The 25,930-nt window shown below is 36.8% G+C and overlaps 1 protein-coding gene across 1 annotated transcript in view; it reads right to left on the minus strand.

Moving 5' to 3' along the window:
• The window catches only part of LOC110466754 (ranBP-type and C3HC4-type zinc finger-containing protein 1-like), a 134,552-nt gene that overhangs the window by 14,808 nt on the left and 93,814 nt on the right, over positions 1–25,930 (minus strand). The window contains exons 4-7 of the mRNA XM_021523481.1: positions 20,116–20,314; positions 19,457–19,752; positions 17,746–17,922; positions 4,544–4,725 (exon numbers count right to left, since the gene is read on the minus strand). Coding sequence (XP_021379156.1) covers positions 4,544–4,725; positions 17,746–17,922; positions 19,457–19,752; positions 20,116–20,314 — 854 coding nt within the window. The remainder of the gene's footprint in view (positions 1–4,543; positions 4,726–17,745; positions 17,923–19,456; positions 19,753–20,115; positions 20,315–25,930) is intronic.

A 25,930-nucleotide genomic window follows, 5' to 3' on the forward strand; every position in this document is an offset into this window, starting at 1 on the left:
CTCTCTCTCTCTCTCTCTCTCTCTCTCTCTCTCTCTCTCTCTCTCTCTCTCTCTCTCTCTCTCTCTCTCTCTCTCTCTCTCTCTCTCTCTCTCTCTCTCTCTCTCTCTCTCTCTCTCTCTCTCTCTCTCTCTCTCTCTCTCTCTCTCTCTCTCTCTCTCTCTCTCTCTCTCTCTCTCTCTCTCTCTCTCTCTCTCTCTCTCTCTCTCTCTCTCTCTCTCTCTCTCTCTCTCTCTCTCTCTCTCTCTCTCTCTCTCTCTCTCTCTCTCTCTCTCTCTCTCTCTCATAAAAACATATCGCATGGCCATAAGTATTTTGTATGTACGAATGGGTACAGGCAAAATGGGTGTATGGTTTAATGATGAATGTCAGTCAGGCAAAGGCTGTGTAATAGGTTTATATGTATGACATGTAGTGAGTAGAGTAGTATGAAATCTGTAAGATGAGTGTTCTGTACAATTACCCATCTTTTCCTGTCATAATTTACAGACTTGTATCTCATTATTTGTCATGCGTATGTGTTTGAAAAATCTGAATAAAATTCTAAGTTACAAAAAAAATAAAAAATAAAAAAAAATGATCATAATGTATACCAAGTTTCCAAGGGGGGGGGGTAAAACACATAAATACTCCTCCCTCAAGTGTAGAATTACATATGTCCATGTATGGGATATGATGTAATCAGAATGAGAATTATGTGAATGCAAGCACAAACCAGAGGGATCTTGGCACCCACCATTGTACCATCTTCATTAGTTCTTTGTCAGTTCGATCTTTTCTCTTCTTTCCTCTATTCTGTTTGATCGAGATAACTTTTGATCTAATCTTAATACTAATGTGTATCAAAGCCAACCTTCAAAGTGAGTTTGTCATTTCACATATTTACTAGTACAGTACTTAATGTGAAAGAAATAGAATCAATCATTGCAATATGAGAAAGATCTGTTTAGTTCTTCCTTTCGCCATTTTGTTTTTATGATCAGTCTCAAAATATAACATGCACAAAGAGGGATCAAGGGGAACCTTAACATATCAAATTTGAGAAAGATCCCTCAAGTTATTCCTGAGAAATAGTACTAACAAACCTTCAATGTCAAAAATCGAAGATGGCTGCCAGTAGGCCATTTTGTTTAACTGATCAGTTTCAAAAGTAAACATGAACAATAAAGGATAGTGGGGAACCTGCATTGGCTGGCCCCAAATTTATTTTTTGGGCGAGTAAAAAATTTGAAGCACTGGCCCAAATGACATATTGGTGGACCAAATAATTTTGGGAAGAAATATTTCCACAGCATTTAACACAATGCTTTAGCACATTTAAATCACATATAACATGACAATGTTTGTAATATATAAAACAGAATAAAACATTATATTTTTAATTCTTCAACCCCAGTTAAAACCTGACATGATCCACTCCATTCAGTTCTTCCCAAAAAGAAATACACAAAAATTGCACCTCAAAGAAGACACCCTGGCAGTATTTATATAGAAAATCAGAAAAAAATCATCGCATTTTCTAAATCACAGACAGTTCGATTCAAATCAAAGTAATGACAACTGAAAAATGTACTGCCCCCCCCCCCCCACCCCCCCCAGTTAATGTGGAAGGGACTATAATTTCTTTTATTCATTATTTTTTCAACAGTAGCTCAAACTATTTCTGTTGGGCCAGTGACTACCTCACTTTTGACAACTTTTAGTAACTCGAGCAAGACTTTAACCGCCATTGGCGAGCAAGCGACCGCCCATTTCAGGCACTGCTGCACAGCTAAGGACCAAGGGGAACCTACATATAAAATTTGAGAAAGATCCCTCTAGTACTTCTTTAGAAATACCGATAACAAGAATTGTTTAAGGAGGGACGACGGACGGTGGACGATGGACCACGGACGGACGACGGACCACTGACGAAGGGTGATTTGAATAGCCCACCATCAGATGATGGTGGGCTAAAAACTGAGTGCCTGACATGAATGTAAATTAGCAGAAGAAATAAACAATTTTTCAGTGTATACAGGTAAATTTCCATGTCAATGCCTATTAATTGATCAAATAGATTTCAACGACAACAGGTCACCCAGCGGATGTTCGAGTCACAGAATCAGTAGCCTGCCATAGAAGTCACAGGTAGTTCTGATGTCTATAGGATTAATTTGCCGAGTCACTTCCACCAGATCTTATCGTATTCCATGTTTAACTGACTGAGATTTGTTTCACTCAATTTTATTGGTGTAACAGGAGACTAAAAATGCACGGCCACAGCAGGATACAAACCCAGGACCTCTAGACGGAAGCTCTGATCTAGATTTAGTGATAGACCCAGTCCACTTCCACTACATTCAATTGAATCCAGAGTAAGAATAATAAATCAGATTCAGTAAGATTTCAAATATGGGTTAATACCCAAGAAAAAAAAAGAAAAAAACCTTTTTATTCATACAAAATACATTATCAGGTATATACTTTCAAGTTTTGAATAAAAAAAATATTATTCTTTTCACACAAATAAGATATGTTTAAATACTTCATTCAAGTTCGGATATGTACTAGAATATAGAAATGTACTGGATTAGAGGACAATGAGTTACTTGCAGTAATATTCGACTAGATGTTATGCTGATTTATCTCCAATTAAGCATGATCCTTTTCATCCCTCATTTGGATAATATTTTTTAGACCTTACAGTCTCTATGATCCCATAGTACGGTAAAGCATCATGTGCCCAATAATATTTCACTGTCTACATTTATACAAGGCTTCGGGTACATCTACATCTAAAACACTCTTTACTATAACAGACACCTAAACAGTTCCGATATGGAAGGGCCATCACCAAATAATGGAAAAAGTTTACTGTATTCCGAAACTATCATTCAATCAAATGTTCACCTTTCACAGGTAAAATGAATATTGGCTAAGTGTTAATTTTACCCTTCACGTGTAATCATTATTACCTATGGTACGTTGTGTAATATTCATTATAATGATAAATTTGCCCTCATTCCGGAAGCTGAAAAAGGTGAAAATTAGAATGCAGTGAAATTTCTCCATATACACATTTTTTATTAATGGTCTTTGACTTGGCTATGTATATAAATATAAACTTAATCTATTTTACAACAATTATGAAACAAGTTATATAACTTATATGCACAGGGAGTCTTAATGTGGGAGGAAACTGGAGTACCCGATAATACACATGTGGTTGGGCAGGTGATCTATAGTCATACCTTTTCACATCCTATCAGGGAAACGAACCACCCGAACACCCTGTGTTTAGACCACCCTGTGTTTACCGGTGCCACCCGACCACCCTGTGTTTACCGGTGCCACCCGACCACCCAGTGTTAACCGGTGCCACTCGACCACTCTGTGTTTACTGGTGCCACCCGACTACCCTGTGTTTACCGGTGCCACCCGACTACCCTGTGTTTACTGGTGCCACTCGACCACCCTGTGTTTACCGGTGCCACCCGACCACCCTGTGTTTAGACCACCCTGTTGTCAGCAGTGCCACCCGACCACCCTGTGTTTAGCTGTGCCACCCGACCACCCAGTGTTTACCGGTGCCACCTGACCACCCTGTGTTTACCGGTGCCACCTGACCACCCTGTGTTTAGACCACCCTGTTGTCAGCAGTGCCACCCGACCACCCTGTGTTTACCGGTGCCACCCGACCACCCAGTGTTTACCGGTGCCACCTGACCACCCTGTGTTTAGACCACCCTGTTGTCAGCAGTGCCACCCGACCACCCAGTGTTTAGCTGTGCCACCCGACCACCCTGTGTTTAGACCACCCTGTGGCTGTGTACTATGGATTAAGGACCATATTTTGACAAATTTAACAGTTTTTACTTATTCTACCTGGTTAACATTAATATTAAGCATCAATGTTGTCATTTATTGCTGAAAAAATGATGACTTTTCCCCCCAGTTTTCTATTAAAACAGACAGATCAGAGCCCTAATTATGGGAAAGTGTACATCTTTAAAAGTGAAAATGAAAGTCTACCATTTTTGTTGAAATGTTCAACCAATGCAATTAAGTTGTTATCAAGATTATACTTAGACACTGAGCATGATGTATTTGGGGTACATATCAACATCACAATGGTCATGTTAAACCTGGAAATGAGACAACACATCCTCCACTTATAATGCTACAATGAAATATAAGACCTAAGAGTTTATAATATCTTCTGTATTGTTTTCACTAGATTTAGCATCTTTTAATTAAAGACCTTTTGTGAAATCATCGCAAACATAATGGTGCATGCCAGAGTGTTTAAAACTGTTATAGAAAGTCGGATGGTGGAAGCTGTGTACAACCATATTTATCTTTGTACTTATCTGTCAATAAGCCCAAGCCTGCTATAATAAGCCAGCCAATATCTACCGCATTAGAAATGCCAACTTATGTTATTTCATTGTCCTGTAATTAGCCCCACTACTATGAGTCAAGACTGTCCACTATGTGTTTGCCTCTCGGGCTTATTACAGGATACATGCGCTACTTAAAATAAGCCAGTAACAATTAACTGACCTGCAAAATGAATGGAGACACTCCCGCAACACCAAACCCTGCCCAGGCTCTATGGTGTCAAAACAGATAGGACAGTCAAACTCGACTGTGTTAGATACCAAGTGCTGCTCCTCTACCGCCAGGAGGCGCTCAAAGTTCTCCTGTCTCTGTACCAACTGTTCCTCACGGCGTTGGTCCTCATACTGCAACAGATCAACACATGATGTATGTATGTATGTATGTATGTATGTATGATATATATGATACATGAACGAACGAATGAATGAAATATTAAGAATGACGAATGAAAGGCCTCTTGTATGAGGACAAATATTTGTAAAGTTTACTGAACCCAGAGCCCCAACTCTGGCAGTAATCTTTTACCTAAAAACTGGAAATTAAATGTCATTTTTGGAAGAAAAAAAAAGAAAAAAAATCAATACATGATTGTTATATGCATCACATTACTGCTGTTAGACTTATTATTAAAAGCTTTATTACTCCCACGGTACAACATCATTGTCACTGTAAGAAACCACGTTCCTTTCAGTATAGTCTGACCAGTACGATCGTAGGCGAGGGCCTGTATTCATGAATTTATCGTTCTCGTGCTCAAGTATGGATTTTGTGCTCAAATCTTATTTCTCGTTCTGGTTATAAATTGATAAACAAATCTTATTTTGTCAATGATTTGGAAAAAATATCGAAGAGACTTTAAGCCAAATACTGTTCCTATAACTTTTTGATCGTTTGACATCATTTAAGGAAGTTACAGGAAAATTTAGATTGAGCACAGAATCCATGCTTGAGCATGAGAACGGTTTCATGAGTATGGGCCTGATATCAAGGTAAATTTCAGTGTAAGTGGAGAGGAGTTCTACTTAGAGGTGTCACCTTTATATATTGAAGATGAAGCATTACCAAACAGTGTTCTTCTGGCCAAGAGTAACTCCCCCTGTCAAATGATGTATCTATCAATGTTCATTTTCTATTTAGTTAGACTTTGTGGCTCATTGGTGTCCATTCATGATTCTTCGATTACAACAGTGGTAAAGATTAGGGGCTCGGCAGTGCAAAGGTCACAAGTTTTACTCCTGCAGATCTGTAAGTTTTTTAAAATTTCTAATAACTCATTCAAATTTTAAACAATTACAATTCTGTAAAATGCATCGTAACAGGCTTTTTTTATGCCCCCACCATAAAATGGCTGGGGGTGGGGGGTGGGGTGGATATAGTGTTGCCCATGTCCAACCCTCCCCGTCACGTCCTGTCCCTTACATAGTTATTAAATATGAAGGGCAAATCTAACATTGAGCAAAATACATTTTACTGTGGTTGTGTGGTGGGTCAGTGCATGATTACATGCCATAACCTTCAACTGAACATTTGTCATCCACCAAAATCTTCAACTGAACATTAGTCATCCGCCATTACCTTCAACTGAACATTAGTCATCCGCCATAATCTTCAACTGAACATTTGTCATCCGCCATTACCTTCAACTGAACATTTGTCATCCGCCATTACCTTCAACTGAACATTTGTCATCCGCCATAACCTTCAACTGAACATTTGTCATCCGCCATAACCTTCAACTGAACATTTGTCATCCGCCATAACCTTCAACTGAACATTTGTCATCCGCCATAACCTTCAACTGAACATTTGTCATCCGCCATAACCTTCAACTGAACATTTGTCATCCGCCATAACCTTCAACTGAACATTTGTCATCCGCCATAACCTTCAACTGAACATTTGTCATCCGCCATAACCTTCAACTGAACATTTGTCATCCGCCATAACCTTCAACTGAACATTTGTCATCCGCCATAACCTTCAACTGAACATTTGTCATCCGCCATAACCTTCAACTGAACATTTGTCATCCGCCATAACCTTCAACTGAACATTTGTCATCCGCCATAACCTTCAACTGAACATTTGTCATCCGCCATAACCTTCAACTGAACATTTGTCATCCGCCATAACCTTCAACTGAACATTTGTCATCCGCCATAACCTTCAACTGAACATTTGTCATCTGCCATAACCTTCAACTGAACATTTGTCATCCGCCATAACCTTCAACTGAACATTTGTCATCCGCCATAACCTTCAACTGAACATTTGTCATCTGCCATAACCTTCAACTGAACATTTGTCATCCGCCATAACCTTCAACTGAACATTTGTCATCCGCCATAACCTTCAACTGAACATTTGTCATCCGCCATAACCTTCAACTGAACATTTGTCATCTGCCATAACCTTCAACTGAACATTTGTCATCTGCCATAACCTTCAATTGAACATTTGTCATCCGCCATAACCTTCAACTGAACATTTGTCATCCGCCATAACCTTCAACTGAACATTTGTCATCTGCCATAACCTTCAACTAAACATTTGTCATCTGCCATAACCTTCAACTGAAGATTTGTCATCCGCCATAACCTTCAACTGAAGATTTGTCTTCCGGAGCACTTTAATTTCTTGTTATCAGATATCATCTAGATACGTAATGGCTGGAGATAACACTCAGGACTGCCTAACTTTAGCTGACTTGGAAATAAGAAGAATAATACAACTTCTGAATCCTATGTTTCAAACAAGAAAATTGCAGCTATGCTGTTGGGATAATTATCATAATTGTGTGGGGGGAAAATACACAGCAAATTTGCTACGAATACCAGGAGGTATTTGAATCATTTGTTATTATATAATATCTAATGATCACTTATTTTGTAAGAAATTATTGTTATACTGTGAATCCTTTTGACCCAAAAGTTAACTACACTTCATTTAAACACCATACCATGTTTTTATTAATATATAGAGAATATTTAATTGTATATTCTGCAATCAGAACACTGACAGGTCAGCAAGGGCCCTGTCATGTGCTTCATCAACACCTCTCCCTCCCCCAGTCCATTTTTAGTAACAGTTAGCTTGACCTTGACCTTAAAATCTTTTTAAATCACTATCGCACACTTGCATAACACAATTTATCACCCAACATTTTACTTTCTTTTTGATATTTTCTACCGGCAATAAAGCATTTGCAAACATGAGAAGAAAAAAATATTCTGCATAATGTATATACCTGGCACATGTACCGTATATCCTGAAAAGGTGCCTGAAACCGAAAGTGTATATCCATATCAATATATCAGTACATTTGTGTATAAGATGAAAATGAAAAATCTGGATTATAATTTCCGCATGTCGTTACTTTTTTTTCTAAAATTACTCATAGTCAAGTGTTTTTTTTTTATCTGAAGTGGGAATTACAGAGTCCTTATACATAGAGCAAATCCAGGAAGATCTGGGTAGGCGGAAACAGCTGTATATATATATATACACAAGGAGATACTGTTCTGTACATAGTCCAGGCACTAACTACACGGCCAACTGGTCTGCTATTGAAAATTATCATGAGAAATACTGAGAAAGTTCATCAGGTGTAAATTTTACAAATCCTGTGACATTAAATTTCAGTCAAGTGTTTTAGCATTTCATCATCCATGTGAGTATTGACATACTGACACAGGTCCACATTACATACAGTTTGTTTTCCATTTTAAATGGTGTTTGCTGAAGGTGTCTCATTTTGATGCAACACAAAACCAGATGACTACTTTACCCAAATATGTGTTAACTTTTTCAGAATTCAAGGTTGTGGTTTCTCCCAACATGTGGTTTTTGTTCAGGACAACATAGGCCAATATTTGTGTATTTATTTACTGTGGGTGTTTCACAGCAGTTTAGTATTGTGGCTCTTTTCTTAATCTCTCTGGGTTTTTTTTTATAACAATTAGAAAACTTTTGGATCCACTTCAAGAGTCATGCATAATCTTCTTCCATTAGTGTGAAAATTGAGTGGTCTGCATATAAACATTATCAGCAGAAAATATGAAACATTTTCAATAAAATTCCAAAGACATTTATTGTATATATATTACCAAATATTATATCCAGATGCAATTTGCAAGATAGCGCTGATCAGAAAGTATGAGGTTGCAGATTGTGTTTAACACTTGTGTGTCTTGTCAAAAACCATACTTCACTTCTCTACTTTATACAGGTTTTGAAAAATTATTCTCCTGTTTTTGATAAGGAAAAGATTTTAAAATAGAAAACTGTTTGTTATAATGACAGTATTTTTTCTGTGCATGACCAGTTCATATCAATTTTAGTCATGTCTGATCAGCGGACATTCTGTTTCTTTTTCAAAACATATTAACTTGTGATCGGTTCAATAAAAGTAACAGCCTGAAAGCATAATCCTTGTTAAGGAGGCTCCACCCTTTCGCAATTAGCCATCAGAATTAAATGAAAGTTTCACATGATGGTTATGTCATTATGTAGAGATGAGTTTATGAAATTCTAAGCATTTCGATAAACTGGGGATTTATTTGTAAAAAATACCGAAAATTTGAATTTTTGTCAAATTCAACACTTTCACATTTTTTGAGCGTGTGGCATTGTTAAAAACTATTACAACAATAAAATAATGAAAAGAAACATTGCTAATCAACCCTACAAATATTTTATTTATCATAAAATATCTACAACATGTTACAAAAAGCGTTTTTTATTGAAACTATATGGATAAAACTTACTAAATGCAAGCCAAAATCAAACAGGACACATAGTTACATACAAAAAGAGTGAAAAATTGAACCAAATACACACAAAGTCTTTATAATTAATTTATTTTACATTTTACAATTATTTTGATCCTGATGAGAGTTGTCTACCTTGAAAATAATCGGAACTTTTTGCAGAGGGATAGAATTTATACAATGACACTTATTTTATTTAATATACCAAAAACGACGGAAATAAATTAAATTACTATATTTATTTGTCAATTTACTGTTCTTTTATGGAACAAAATTACTCTCAATCATGTACACTTTGGACATCATTCCATAGCCTGCTTACGCATGGTATATTAACATGTCAGGTACATATGTAACCATAGGCTATCGCATGGTATGCCGTTATTACGTGCACGCACATGCACTTGCATTTTATAGGGATCTTGATATTTTACAAACCACTATTTTCACAGAGTTATTGTAATTGCATTTGTGAACCGATTTATCTGACAGAGCGTAACTCGCTCGACAACAAAAGTCGTAGCGACCAAGAGCTTGTGAACTACTGTTAGCACGTGACTCGTACAGGTGAGGTCGGTAAACAAAACACATCAGTCTGCATTCCAAGCGCCTCATATACGACCTTCTTGAAGTCGTCTGATCGTATGTCAGTGTTTTCCCGTGAGTTAATTAATGTCTTTGTATCATAAGCTTTATTTCTGAAGTACGTGTGATTACACATTTCCAAGTTAAGTCTTGATATCGGGTGTTGACATATCACGTCATGCACGTGTACTATTGTTTACCCGGATTTTACTATAATTTACACGACGGTAATGGAATGCCCGATACGTAAACGGAAATGACGACACGAAAATACGACAAGAAAAACATGTGTATTACGAAGGGTGGAAACTCCTTAAACACCTGTTAATATAATAACACCACAAAACTGTGTCTCGTTTGCAGAAAAATTTGCATAGCCCCATGCAGCTGCATATATTATTGTCGATGTCATGGAAACTTGTCACGTTAAATGGTCAGGTTATGAGATGATAACTCCAGTTTACGGGAACACCGATTACTGAGTGAATTATGTCAGTGTAGACAGTAAATATTATTGTTTCCTTTATATTCAAACAAAGGTCATTAGATGATATCTAATTATTACTGGTAATGTTGTACTTAAGTGTTAATTAAGTACAAATATTATGATTGATAGGGGCAGTTAAGAAAAGCTTCCTGCATTTTGTGTGAGGAACTACCTATCAGAGCACCAATGCTGACGTCCCTATTAAGAGCCGTAACATTAACATGTTGCTATTTCAGGCCAAAATGCTCCCAGCTTTTTATAATCAAGTGGTCCAAGGATCCAATCTCATTGTCAGATGTTTTTTTTTTGTAAAACAGAAAATTATTAAAGATATATATGATATAGATCTTTATGATACTAATCTTTTCTAAGGTAAAAATGCCGAACAGGAACTCTTATTTAAATTTATTGGAGATACGAAACAGACCATTTGGAGTTTTGAATATTTTTGTAAAATTAGCATTTCCGCTTAAATATAAGGTAAAAACCTTCAATTTTTAAAGGAAGCTATCTGAATATGCCGCACAGGATCAGTTCTAAATCGAGATGAGGGGGCTCAGACTCTCGCACATCTATGACCAGGTACTAAACAAATTGTAGCTGAATCAAGTCATTGCGATACATTTTTAACAACTAATTGTACATACACTTACAGTGTAGCCAAATCAACATCAATTTGTGGACAACTCAGGTACACATTTTACACCTTTGTGTGCATACGCTTCACTGGTCATTTGTCTGATGAAGGTGACAGAGTACATACTGTATTAGTCATTGCAACATCACATAGAAACACGTATTGGTTGTGTTACAAGAATCTATCATAATCCATACTTAACAACCCAAAGAAAATGTTCAGAAACTTCAATTTTTGTGTTACTTAAATAAACTGTTCAAAAGTGACATCTTTTTAAGATGAAAGTACATGAAGCTATCTTTTTAAATGTACCTTCATCCATTTATTTTTTTACATTTTCCAACCTCTGACCTGAAGAAATTATAATACAAGTGCATTGGTTATTATTCTGATATACGAGACCCAGGAGAAATAAGACTGGTGGAAGACCGTGGGAACACAACCAAATATTTTAAATTACAAATTCACATATAACACTTAAAAAGGGACAACTTTGATGCCTTCATTGTGTAAAGTTACTCTACCATTAAACATAAATCAACAGATAGGTTACATATTGTATAGTGTCCACATTACTACTACTGATGTTTTATACTTCTTTCCAACAGAAATTGACACATAAAGGTTTTATACGGAAATCTTAGCGGATATATCGTATGCATCCGCTTTTGAAATAGAAGACGTAAAATTCTATCAATTATTTTTTATAAATGTTCAAAGCGGTTGACTTGTTTTGATAGGAATCATCCCTGCTAAAATATATGGAAATGATATTACCTAGAAAGGCTGTTCAAAATTGAACAAACATGATGGACACACAGGCAGACAGGAATTGTAAAATATTTGTAGCTAGGACATCAACACGAGGCCCAAGTGGTCATAACACTCACACGAGTTCAAATAAAAAATGTCTCAAAATTATCAAAATTTTGATTTCTAAATAAAAATGCCTTAATGGAGTGAAAATGTTCATGCAACTAAGGTTTTCCACTTCTCATGAAACAACATACTTTTTATGACCTTCCTTCAAAACTCCCCGAGTTTAAACAGATATGCATTTCAATGTTTTACACCCTTGTCAGCTGTGTAATTTCCAACAGTGGGATATAGAAGATTCAACTGTATCAATCCTTTGGACAGCCACGCATTGTATAATTCATCTCCCCGCAATTAACTTTTCATTTGATATCATCTTTGGGATGGAAGTACCCAATCGCAAAAATTAGGGAATGCAGACAAAATCCCTGAGTTAAATTTGATATTTAAAGCCTCTATCTAACCTTATACTACTTGAGCCAATTAAAACAATAGAAACGGCTGAAAAAGCGGACAATTCAGCCCTCGAAGATGGCCTGGGCGATGACATTAACAAGATGGATGCTGCGAAAAAAGACAGATTCTGACAACATCCCTGTAACAAGTCAGAACAAACAGACACATACGGAATCATGTATGATATAGTGTGAAATACTGTATCATTATTAAGGCCTAAAGGGGTGCTCATGTCCACCAGCCTCACACCCCATTGTACATGAGCAAATCAAATTTATGTGTATTCAAAGTTGATCAAAATTGAAATTTCAGTATATCACCTTTAATGACTGCAAAGTCAACATTTCACGGTGTAGACATTTTTGTGGGTTTTTTCGCATTGTGCAAATTAGCATGAAAATATCCACATGCGAATATTTATTTCCTTTTACAGAATAACAAAATAACAGTCCTGTTATTCAAGTAGAGTTAACTGGAATTCCTACGTCAATGGTAACTGTGTCAAGTCTACAGTCTGACATGATTGTTATTATCACATGATCCATAATATACAGGCAGACAGAATCTTGATTTGTGGAGTTGTATAGTTACTAGGCCATGATATACATATGGTGAGTGTTGTCAATGACACAAAAGACGCTTACCCTTTAAAAACAACTGGGCCTGAGTTCAAGAAACCATTCTCACGCTCAAACTCAGATTTTGTACTCAAGCCAAATTGCTTGATCCTGTGATAAATTTATAATACTTCACATTTTGACAATACTTTAGGAGAAATTGGGAGAGCCTTGAAGCAGAACACCATTTTTAGTGTTTATACTTGCCTTTTTTACCATGTCATTTGATTTAAGCAAGCTACAAGAAAAATTGTCTGGGCACGGAATTCATGAGAATGGTTTCTAGTGAGGAGTACGAGCTCAGGTCTGACACTCGTACTTTTTTTCAAGAGTCAACATGGGAATCATTCCATTGTTCAGATTTCGCTTAGAATCCTCGATTTAGCTATGATGAAACACACACATCATGAAAATTGGTTTATAATAAACAAGAGATCCCAGAGGGATCTTGGCGCCCACCATTGTACCATCTTCATTAGTTCTTTGTCAGTTCGATCTTTTCTCTTCTTTCCTCTAATCTGTTTGATCGAGTCATGTTAACAGTAAATGCACCTTGAGGTAACTTTTGATCTAAACTTAATACTGATGTGTATGAAAGCCAACCTTCAAAGCGAGTTAGTCATTTCTCATATTTACTAGTACAGTACTTAATGTGAAAGAAATAGAATTGATCATTGCAATATGAGAAAGATCTGTTTAGTTCTTCCTTTAGCATTTTGTTTTTATGATCAGTCTCAAAATATAACATGCACAACAAGGGATCAAGGGAAACCTACATATCAAATTTGAGAAAGATCCCTCAAGTTATTCCTGAGAAATAGTACTAACAAACCTTCAATGTCAAAAATCGAAGATGGCTGTCGGTAGGCCATTTTGTTTAACTGATCAGTTTCAAAAGTAAACATGAACAATAAAGGATAGTGGGGAACCTGCATTGGCTGGCCTAAAAAAATAATTGGGGGTGAGTAAAATATTGGTGGCCCAAATAATTTTGGGAAGAAATAATTCCACAGCATTTAACACAATGCTTCAGCACATTTAACTTACATATAACATGACAAAGTTTGTAATATTTAAAACAGAATAAAACATTATATTTTTAATTCTTCAACCCTAGTTAAAACCTGACATGATCCACTTCATTCAGGTCTTTAGTATACGTATTTCCCAAAGAATTACACAAAACTTGCACCTCAAAGAAGACACCCTGGCTGTATTTATATAGAAAATCTGAAAAAAAATCATCACATTTTCTAAATCAAGGACAGTTCGATTCAAATCGAAGTAATGACAACTGAAAAATATACTGCCCTCCAGTTCATTTGGAAGGGACTATAATTTCTTTTATTCATTAATTTTTCAACAGTCGCCCAAACTATTTTTGTTGGGCCAGTGACTACATCACTTTTGACAACTTTTGGTCGCCCGAACAAGATTTTAATCGCCATTGGCGAGCAGGCGACCATCCATTTCAGGTACTGCTGCACAACAAGGTAACAAAGGGAACCTATAAATATAAAATTTAAGGAAAGATCCCTCTGGTACTTCCCGAGAAATATTGATAACGAACTTTCATTATCAAAATCCAAGATGACTGCCTGTCGGCCATGTTATTTATCCGATCAGTCTCAAAAGTTGCCCTGCACAGCTAGGGACCAAGGGGAACCCACATATAAAATTAGAGAAAGATCCCTCTGGTACTTCTTGGGAAATACCGATAACAAGAATTGTTTAAGGACGGATGATGGACGGCAGACCACGGACGCAGAGTGATTTGAATAGCCCACCATCAGATGATGGTGGGCTAAAAACCAAGTTTATTTCCATAGCTGAATGAGTTAAAGTGTAGCACAAGATGCAATTACAGCATATAATGTTATCTCGAGAAAGTTTAACATCATTCCTGTCAAAATTCATAAATATTTAAGATAGCATCTTTATTAGGAAAGGTGATATGCCATTCAACCATCACCAAGCCTTCACGGGGATTATTGTATCATAATCAGCAATAAAATACACTGGTAAGAAAACTTAATGCATAAATCCACAAGAAATACCTAAACCAGGATATCTTAATATTAGTTTGGAATTTTGGATAGGGAAAACACATGATAATTAACTTGTAACAAATTAGAACTTTAGAATGGGCTCACACTCAGGATATTTACATCTGTTATTTTAGAATAGGCTCACACACAGGATATTTACATCTGTTACTTTAGAATGGGCCCACACACAGGATATTTACATCTGTTACTTTAGAATGGGCCCAAACACATGATATTTACATCTAATACTGTAGAATGGGCCCACACACAGATTATTTACATCTGTTACTTTACAATAGGCCCACACACTGGATATTTACATCTGTTAATTTAGGATGGGCCCACACTCAGGATATTTTTATATATGTTAATTTAGGATGGGCTCACACTCAGGATATTTACATCTGTTACTTTAGGATGGGCCCACACACACAGGATATTTACATATGTTACTTTAGGATGGGCCCACACTCAGGATATTTACATATATTACTTTCGGATGGGCCCACACTCAGGATATTTACATCTGTTACTTAAGAATAGGCCCACACACTGGATATTTACATATGTTACTTTAGGATTGGCACACACACACAGGATATTTACATCTGTTACTTTAGGATGGGCCCACATTCAGGATATTTACATCTGTTACTTTAGAATAGGCCCACACACAGGATATTTACATTTTTTTTACTTTAGGATGGGCCCAAACACATGATATTTACATCTGTTACTTAAGAATAGGCCCACACACTGGGTATTTACATCTGTTACTTAAGGATGGGCCCACACACACAGGATATTTACATATGGTACTTTAGGATGGGCCCACACACAGGATATTTACATCTGTTACTTGAAAATAGGACTCTAAACAGGATAATTTAACACACTGGATATTTACATTTGTTACAACAGAATGGGCCCACACACACTGGATATTTACATCTGTTACTTGAAAATAGGACTCTAAACAGGATATTTATATCTGTTACAACAGAATGCACCAATTTAACACACTGGATATTTACATTTGTTACAACAGAATGGGCCCACACACTGGATATTTACATCTGTTACTTGAAAATGGGACTCTACACAGGATATTTACATTTGTTACAACAGAATGGGCCAACACACTGGATATTTACATTTGTTACTTGAAAATGGGACTCTACACAGGATATTTACATTTGTTACAACAGAATGGGCCCACACACTGGATATTTACATTTGTTACAAAAGAATGGGCCCACACACAGGATATTTACATATGTTACAACTGAATGGGCCCACACACTGGATATTTACATCTGTAACTTTAGAATGGCCCCACACTCAGGATATTTACATCTATTTTTTTAGAATGGACTCACACACTGGAAATTTACAACTGTTACTTTAGAATAGGCCCACACACTGGATATTTACATCTGTTACTTTAGAATGGGCCCACACACATGATATTTACATTTGTTACAACAGAATGGGCCCAAACACAGGATATTTACATTTGTTACTTTATGGTGGGGTCATACTTATGATATTTATAGCTGATACTTTACAATTGGCCCACACATCGAATATTTATATCTGATACTTTAGAAATGCACCAACACACAGGATATTTATATCTGTTACTTTAGAATGGGGCAACACAAAGGATACTTACATTCCTCGCTTTAGAGCAGTGCTTCAAACAGGATAATGCTGATATTTTCATCAGTTACTTTAAAATGGGGCCACCCAAAGGAGATTTACATCTGTCACTTTAGGATGGGGCCACACAAAGGATTTTTACATATGTTACTTTAGGATGGGGCCACACAAAGGATTTTAACATATGTCACTTTAGGATGGGGCCACACAAAGGATTTTTACATATGTCATTTAAGGATGGGGCCACACAAAGGATTTTTACATATGTCTCTTCAGGATGGGGCCACACAAAGGATTTTTACATATGTCACTTTAGTATGGCCCACAAAAAGGACTTTTACATATGTTACTTTAGGATGGGGCCACACAAAGGATTTTAACATATATCACTTTAGGATGGGGCCATACAAAGGATTTTTACATATGTCACTTTAGGATGGGGCCACACAAAGGATTTTTAAATGTCACTTTAGGATGGGGCCACACAAAGGATTTTTACATATGTCACTTTAGGATGGGGCCACACAAAGGATTTTTACATATGTCACTTTAGGATGGGGCCACACAAAGGATTTTTACATATGTCACTTTAGGATGGGGCCACACAAAGGATTTTAACATATGTCACTTTAGGATGGGGCCACACAAAGGATTTTTACATATGTCACTTTAGGATGGGGCACACACAAAGGATTTTTAAATGTCACTTTAGGATGGGGCCACACAAAGGATTTTTACATATGTCACTTTAGGATGGGACCACACAAAGGATTTTTACATATGTCACTTTAGGATGAGGCCACACAAAGGATTTTTACATATGTCACTTTAGGATGGGGCCACACAAAGGATTTTTACATATGTCACTTTAGGATGGGGCCACACAAAGGATTTTTACATATGTCACTTTAGGATGGGGCCACACAAAGGATTTTTACATATGTCACTTTAGGATGAGGCCACACAAAGGATTTTAACATATGTCACTTTAGGATGGGGCCACACAAAGGATTTTTACATATGTCACTTTAGGATGGGGCACACACAAAGGATTTTTAAATGTCACTTTAGGATGGGGCCACACAAAGGATTTTTACATATGTCACTTTAGGATGAGGCCACACAAAGGATTTTTACATATATGTCACTTACTGTTTGGGTAACACATATGAAATTACATGTTGTCACTACTAGTAGTATGGGGCCACATACTGTCAACTGTTACACTAGTGAAAACATCGCACATTAGTATCGATGAAATACAAAAACAGAAAATTACAAACTGACCTTTTTCACTTTTTCCTCCCCTACTGATTCCAGTTGTATTCTTCTTTGTTCCTCATCGGTTGGCACATAATTAGCCGGTACTCTGTAATCCAAAGGTCGAGGGGAAGCACAAATCTCACATCCAGGACGCGACGGCTGATTTACAAAAGTGCATGCCTCACAGGTCCAACCATCCTTCTGTCAAAAAAAAATCAATAAAATTGCAACTTACTTTTCAAAACAAGATTTCTTTTAAGATACACCCAGCTGTAAAAGATATATGGCTCATTCTTGAGTCTATAAATGTTAATAGAAAATACTTATTCTGTTAACATAACATAAATAACATGACAAAACCTTTTTAAGACTTTTTTACAAATTCAGTCTCCAGAAACATGAACACCCCAGTATATTAATCTCTTCCTTCACTAATGCTGTACTCTGACAGTAGACATCTGTTTTTCAAAGAGACGTTTTTTGTATAGACAGCCATGAATTCTTATCATAGAACGGATCTGGATCTGTGTTATATAGGATACATGTTTACCCAAATTCTCTCAACTGGGTATGGCCACCCAGTTAGCCCAATGGGTCACACAAACACTTATTATTAACAAAAACGAGAGATTTCTGATTCCTGGCTGTCATATAATTTCTTCTGATCCAGTGGTTGGAAGTTTCAAATGAAAGATGAAAAATTGAGAAACAGGAAAAATAAACTTGAAAAATTTGAGAAATATCTTAACTTTATGAGAAACAGCAATAATAGTTTGAAGGTATCTGCTTGGTGCCCACCTATTTTTTTAATGAATTAAGATAAAACATACAAAACTAAAAACCACCTGGAGCTGTTCTAGATAAGAACTTCCAGAAAGATCCATTTAGTTCTTCAAGAGAAAAAGTGATCACAGGCTTTAACTGAAAAATTCCAAGATGGTTATGTCCTGACAGCTATATCTTGTTAATGTGATCAATTCCAAAACGCAACTAGTATTCCAAATGAGATTCATCAGTTCGATGTGAATAACAAATGCCAAGTTTGTTTTGAACAAAAACAGCATCACGTACATGTAATTGAAATCCTTATTTGTGAGCTTTTGAAAATGTATATTTTCTATGTGAAGCAAAGAGGGCTTAAGTTTTCAATTACAATTTATGCTCAAAACAAACTTAGCATTCATGCTCAACTAATATTTCCTAACATTTTCTTCAGGTTAGTAAGTTATGTGTGATGGTTAGATAACTACTACAGTACTACTTACCCTGTCACCTTCATCAGACAAATGATCAGTGATACATGTGTTCGCAAAGGTGTAAAATATGTATGAGTTGGGAAATATGAAATTGACATCTATTTGCATATGCTATAGGTGTTGTACAGCTGTTCTATGTGTACAAAACGATGAATCAATCCAACAATATGATTCGGCTACTCTTTGTTTAATACCTGGTCATAGATATGCAAGAGTCTAGACATACAAAAGTGTGAAAGTCTAAAAGTAAGAGATTGTGAGAGTCTAGACATACAAGGGTGCAACAGTCTAGACAGACTGAGATATTGAGAAGAAGTTGTTTAAAAAAGAGTTAATTTATGATGGTTGGCAGTAGATGGCAATAGCTCTCTAAATGACTCAAATGAATGAATGGAAGGACCGACGGATGATGGAAGTTGTTGCACAGCATAAGCTTAAGCTCACACGGCCCTTTAAAAATCAACTTTGGGGTACATCACCTTGTGATCCTGTACGAAGTGGATTTTTCCAAGCTCCCCCATTGAATTCTTTGGCCTTGCCCCTTCCATTGGTCTAAGGGTCTCTGGATCAGATAATTGTTGTGCCTCCTCCTCATTAATACTTGCTGCCCTCAATGTTTGACCTTCAACCCCATCCTCGCTTATTGCCATATTAACCATGGCTGGGTTGAGAATGAGCCTCTCTGGTGTGGGGTTCGGATTCCCTGCGGCAACGGAATTAGGGGAGGGGCTTGTCGGACCTTTGACATTTTTATGTGCTTTGTTGTGTTGATAATCTGTGAAGGGAATGAAGAGAAAATACAAGAGTGACAATGTTTTCTATAAAATAGTATAACCTTGACTTTGTCTTTACCACAGAAATACAAAGTTATCAAAAGTGTTATTATACTTGACTATTAAATGAATTTTGATCCAAATCGATTATGATGAGAAGTTGTTATTGAAGGAGCACCAACCAAATATTATACTTACCCATAACCTTGACCTTTGGACCTCCATCTCTCGAAACTATTAATCATGATTTTACAAGTCATACATTTGATGTGCATTATCTAATCTTACAGGACAATATCAGTAATTGTCTGATTGCAAACCTTTTTAAATGTTTGCTATCAAAAACTGAATTCTCTGACTTTTACCTTGTTCCAGGATCTGGAGCAGCCGACCTTCATTGACCTTGGTCGCCTTGGTGTTGCCGGGGTTGGTATGAATGAGGTAAAGGAAGATGACACTGCCCTCAATCAGACTGAACTGTCTGAGTGTGTCGCTGTCACTGGGCAAGTTGTTCCCGATTACCCACTGTTGGATCTCCACTGGAAACTTGTGTAGCACCCACATCTGAAATCAGGCATGATCATCTCACTATTTATATCATTTCAACCGGTTGATGGTAGGAATTAGGATGTAATTAATTTCTCTTTGGTATGAGAAACACCAATAAGTGGCGCTATTGGTGGTATTTGTACGTGCAAAAGGTCTGGGTTGTTACCTATACGTGTCATTCAGGCGACACAGGTAACAAGAAGCACACGTGTATTTTTCAGTTCGAGTTTTCAGTACAGAGATGGAGGGCGGCGGTCCGAATACTAACAGCGGTGTCACGTTAAATGACATTTTTCAACAATTATAGAGTCAGAAAGGTGAAAATAAGGCATATTTAGACACCAGGTTGTCTGAAATTCAAAATGGGAGGGATGTTTCAAAAGAAATTCAGAAATTGAAGGAGGATAAAGGTTCATCGTGGATAAGTGAGGGGAGGCCCTAGTTTAGCGGCAGGAGCTCCAGGTCAGGTTTCTAATCCTATGCGGCATTCTGATGGGAATCAGCTTTTTCGCGGCCAACGAGGAAACCTGGGAGCCTGTTTCTCGTGTGGGGACTTCCGACACTTCTGGAAGGATTGTCCAATCGTCAACAAGTCAGCTGGGCAGTCCAGGACAGGGACATAGGGACATAGAGACTAAAGAGCTAGGCTCAAGTCATCAAAGATAATTAAGTATACGAATATAACAGAGTTTCCAAGTAACAACTGTACAGGAGCCTGAGATAGAAAAGAATTCACTAGCGACTTTTTCGAATATGAACAAGGACAGGCTGACATTTTAGTAAAAAGTAGATTAAAAAATAACATTGAATTTTGGAAGAATATTGGACGTTCTGAATTTGTGTTAGATGCGATTTATAACAGTTACAAAATTCCATTTCATTCAGAACCAAACAAAAGAGAATTTTAAAAATAACGTGTCGGCAGTGAAAAATGCCGAGTTTGAGGAGAAGGCTATTTTCGATTTAGAAAAGCGTAACTTGATAGAGAGGTGGGAAGAATCTCCATATATGACGAATTCATTGACCGCATCAGTTCAGAGTAGTGGTAAGAAACGTCTGATTTTGGATTTAAGGGAGGTCAATAAACATTAATGGAAACAATCCGTGAAATATGACGATTTATGACAGCGTTATTGTATATAACGAAACAGGGATGGTTAATAAAATTTTATATACATTCGGTGTATCATCACATAGATATATATCCACCTCATACCAGATTCTTGGTTTTTCGTGGATTTTGGTTCTAAGAAAGTATACTTTAAGTTTTTAGTGTTATCCTTTGGTCTGTCTTACAGCTCCGTATATTTTTACTTAAGTCACCAGATGGCTTATTAAAAAGTGGAGAGGTGAGGGTTTACAAATTTTGATGTATTTGGATGACGGGTTGTGTCATAATACTGACAAATTGAAGTTAGTAGAACATAGTGCAAATGTTAAAAGTGACATGATAGAGTCAGGTTTTGTCCCCAAAGCAGACAAATCTATGTACAATTCATAACTTTTCTCGGTGTAGATATTGATACCTTATAGGAGTTTTGCGTATACCGGAGAGTCGGATTGAGAAAGCACATGCGTGTGTTATGGATATGTTGAAAGTTGTTTACAGTGGCAGGGCAGTTCATGTCAAAGCATTAGCAAGGTTTGTAGGTCAAATTATGTCCATGAGTATAGTATTGGGCAACATTACTCAGCTAAAGACCAAGCCCAGTCGTGGAATGATAGAGTTGTTGTGGACGATAATTGTGTAGCTCAGATGCAATTTAGGGTAAATCACACCAATTGTATCAATTCTAGAGAAATTCAGTATTCCCCACAGTGCAATAAAATAGTTTATTCTGATGCTTAAGTTGCACGGTTGATATTGCGTAGAGTCGCCTGTAGGCATGGCACATGGTGTGTTGACCCTGAACGCCTGAACGAGGCAGGTCAAAGTTCGACCTATAGAGAATTGACAGCTGTATATAGAGTGTTGTTTTCACTTGTCAATGTATTGAGAGGGATCAGGATAAAATGGTTTTCAGATAACCAGGGTGTGGTGACGATTGTAGAGAAGGGCAGTATGAAATTATGTTTGCAAAATATAGCACTTGATATTTTTGTGCTTACATGTATGTTTGAAAATATCATATATCGTTAGAAATGGAATGGGTTCCCAGGGAGGAAAATGTGTGTGCTGATTTTATCAGTAAAATTGTCGATGTTGACGATTGGGGTGTGACTGAAAGTGTTTTTCAGCTGTTTGAGGATATTTGGGGTCCTTTTGACGTGGATTGGTTTGCTTCCTGGTATAATAAGAAGTTATCTACATTTTATGCTAGGTATTGGAATCCAGGTTCTAAAGGTATTGATGCTTTTTCAGCAAGTTGGACTGGGATAAATGGTTGGTTTGTTCTACCAGTGTACCTCATTTCGAGAGTTATTAGGTATATGCAAATGTGTAATGCGTATGGCACACTGACTATTCCTTTTTGTAAGTCGGTTAGGTTTTGGCCCTGTGTGGGAATACAGGTTTTTACAATCAGAAAAATGTTTTTACACACCATCCAGATATGGGAAAGGTGTGTTTAGACATGTCGATTTAACCTTTCCAATGCTACATATTGATTTTCGGTAGATATATATATTTACTTGTATAGTTTGGTACATACTTAGTATATTTGTACATATCGTTATGTGGGTAAGAATTGCTATACCGGTTTTCAGTGAGAAATTTGCAATGCGATTAGCATTTTATTCTATTGTGATACCAGTTGTTGGTGAGAGAATCGTGTTAAACGATTGGTGAAATGAGCAGTTTATATTTACTGCTTTACCGGTTTTCGGTGAAAAATTTTCAATATGATTAGCAGATAATAAATGTTTAATACCGGTTTTCTGAGAGGGAATCGTTTTACACGATTTCTATTGATTAGTATGGCTAGCAGTTTATATTTTCTGCTGTACCGACTTTCGGTGACCACGGTTTCAGATGATTAGCAGTTATGATAACTGTTGATTGCTGTTAAATCAGGATTTTCAACGAAAGCTGTTTTATAAGAAAAACAGGATTAAATATCACATGCCATGCATATAAGATGGTTGTACGATATGTTGAGTTTGAAATTAAAACGTTGTTGTTGAGCTTGTGCAGTTTGTGTTCTGATAGATAATTATTGTATTTGTTTTCTGATTTTTACGTTTAGTGACACATGCATTGAAAGATGAGTACTATATGGTGCCAGATCAGCTCAAAGACTTTGCGTTTATGGTTTCACAATTGTTACAGGGGTGTCGGGCAGACAGTACCATTAGGAAATATTGTCATGTTTTTTTGCGATGGAAAAAATGGGCGAGTCAAAATGGTCTTGAGGAGCATGATATCTTTCCGACAAAACCGTTTATGTTATGTATATATTTATCCTATTTGGTTAGAAATAACGGTAATGTTGGTAGTATAACAGTTGCGTTATACGGTATTTAATGGGTACACGATATTGTAGGTAAAACATCGCCCACAGATTCTTTATTAGTGAGAAATGATTTTGAGGGAGCTAAACGATTGTTAGCGAAACCTATTAGGAGGAAGGAACCAATCACAGTGTCGATTTTGAATAACGTATATGATAAATTGTTTGATAAAAATAATGTATATATTCAAAGAATTTTAACAATGTGTTTGTTTGCATACTCAGGTTTTATGAGGAGTGCAGAGGTGTTAGCTTTACGGAGGTCTGATGTCCAGATACGCACAACACATTTAAATATTTTCGTGGAATAGTCGAAAAAAGACGTATACAGAGATGACGCATGGATTCTTGTGAGCAGGACGGAGTCGCGTTTGTGCTCAGTGTGTCATTCTGAAATTTATGCAAAATTGTCTGAGATTAGTGATGATTCCGAGGAATACGTTTTTCTTCGTAATGTTACGAGAAAAGGTGATAAGTATGTGTTAAGGAAGTCTAATAAACCGATGTCCTATTCGCGATTCAGGGAACATTTTATTGAGACTTTTTCAGGTTTTGTATTCGACCTCAAACGTTTGGATTACACAGTTTTCGGTCAGGTGGGGCTTCAGCCGCAGCTAATAGTGGTATTCCGGACAGGTTGTTTAAACGGCATGGGAGGTGGCGATCGGAGACCGTGAAGGATGGTTATGTTAAAGACAATTTTGACGAACATTTAAGTGTTTCTCAGCATTTGAACTTATAATAATAGAAATTTGACAGTTAGTGTGCGCATCTTGGATTTTTTCTACTTCTAATACTTTCGGATTATTTTCCTGTTCTTTCTGAGTTCATCGGTCAGTGCCTATGTCGCTGGGAAATACAATTTTTGTATTCGTGTTGTTTATCCTATTTGATAATATAGAAGAGAAACCTACCAATGTTATCATAAGGCAGACATTGCAGTAATGTACGATTTTATTAATCATTACAAAGTTAGGATACTAAAAACGGACATTTTTGGTTACCCACTAGAGGGTAACACCCTGGATGTGATTTCATTGGTCAATCTTCTAATTATGACGTCAAGTTACAATGCCTTGCGACGTCATCTTCCATTGTGACATCATAGCTTATGGCAAATGTTTTCCAGATCGGAAACAGGAATAATATATTCCCAAAGGAAAAGTATGGTTTTCTAGATATCATATCTGAAGATTTTGGGAAGAAAAGGTCACCAAACTTGTGATGGTTAATTACCATGGCCCACTTAAGCTTGTATAAAACATCTCAAAGTTAAGGAAAATCTCAAGCAATGTATTGTCTATGGGAAATCTTAGACTTGAGGAAATCTCAAGAGTTGAGATGTTGTATATACAAGTGGGCCCATGTTACCTAACTCTTGTTAGTTAATATGCAAATTGCAAAAGACACTTAGTAAACCTCGTGTCTTTATACAAATTGAAAAATTAACTCACTCGTGTTAGATAAACATGATAACCAACCACCACTCGTTAGGACACCTCTATATAACCTGAAGTAGGGTGTACATCTGTACCAGGAGCTGAGAGGTGCATAAAGTTGTTCAAGGTCAAATACTTGAGAAGGAAGATGACTCTGATTACTAATTATAATTACGATGCAGTTAATGAGGACACTTGACACAAACAATTTATTGGAGTTTTTTGAAGGCTTCAGTTTTCGCTCTTTCAATAGCACACTTGTGTTTTCAATTGAACAAATTTTCTTTTCATTTGGTTTTAGATTATGTATACAGCAAGTAAAGTTTTATCCATAAATGTCAAATGCTGGCTATACTCCAAAATATCCCATTAGGTACAGTATCTTAAATAGTCTATGGTAATGGAACTGGGATCCTTAAGATTGGGTACACAAATTAACATGTATTGTCCTAAGCTTTAAACAGTCCAGAACAGTTTGTAACAAGATCAGATGGTGGGCTAAAAAATAAAGTGTAGACCTATATATAAATGACACATTTCATCATTAAGTGTTTTAATATGCCAGTAATAAACCTGCACTGTAATTTTCTACAATTTCTTATCTCTCGGCTGTTTTGTATAAATCAGTACCTTTTACCTCCACACAAAGCTTGTTGGCACTCAAGTCTAACTTGAAAGCAATATACTATCTCAATAAAGGGTGCCTATCACCTGTAGCAGTACCTCCCTTGGACCTGCTGGAG

Source organism: Mizuhopecten yessoensis, unplaced genomic scaffold (assembly GCF_002113885.1).
Source record: "Mizuhopecten yessoensis strain PY_sf001 unplaced genomic scaffold, ASM211388v2 scaffold11145, whole genome shotgun sequence".
Taxonomy (NCBI): domain Eukaryota; kingdom Metazoa; phylum Mollusca; class Bivalvia; order Pectinida; family Pectinidae; genus Mizuhopecten; species Mizuhopecten yessoensis.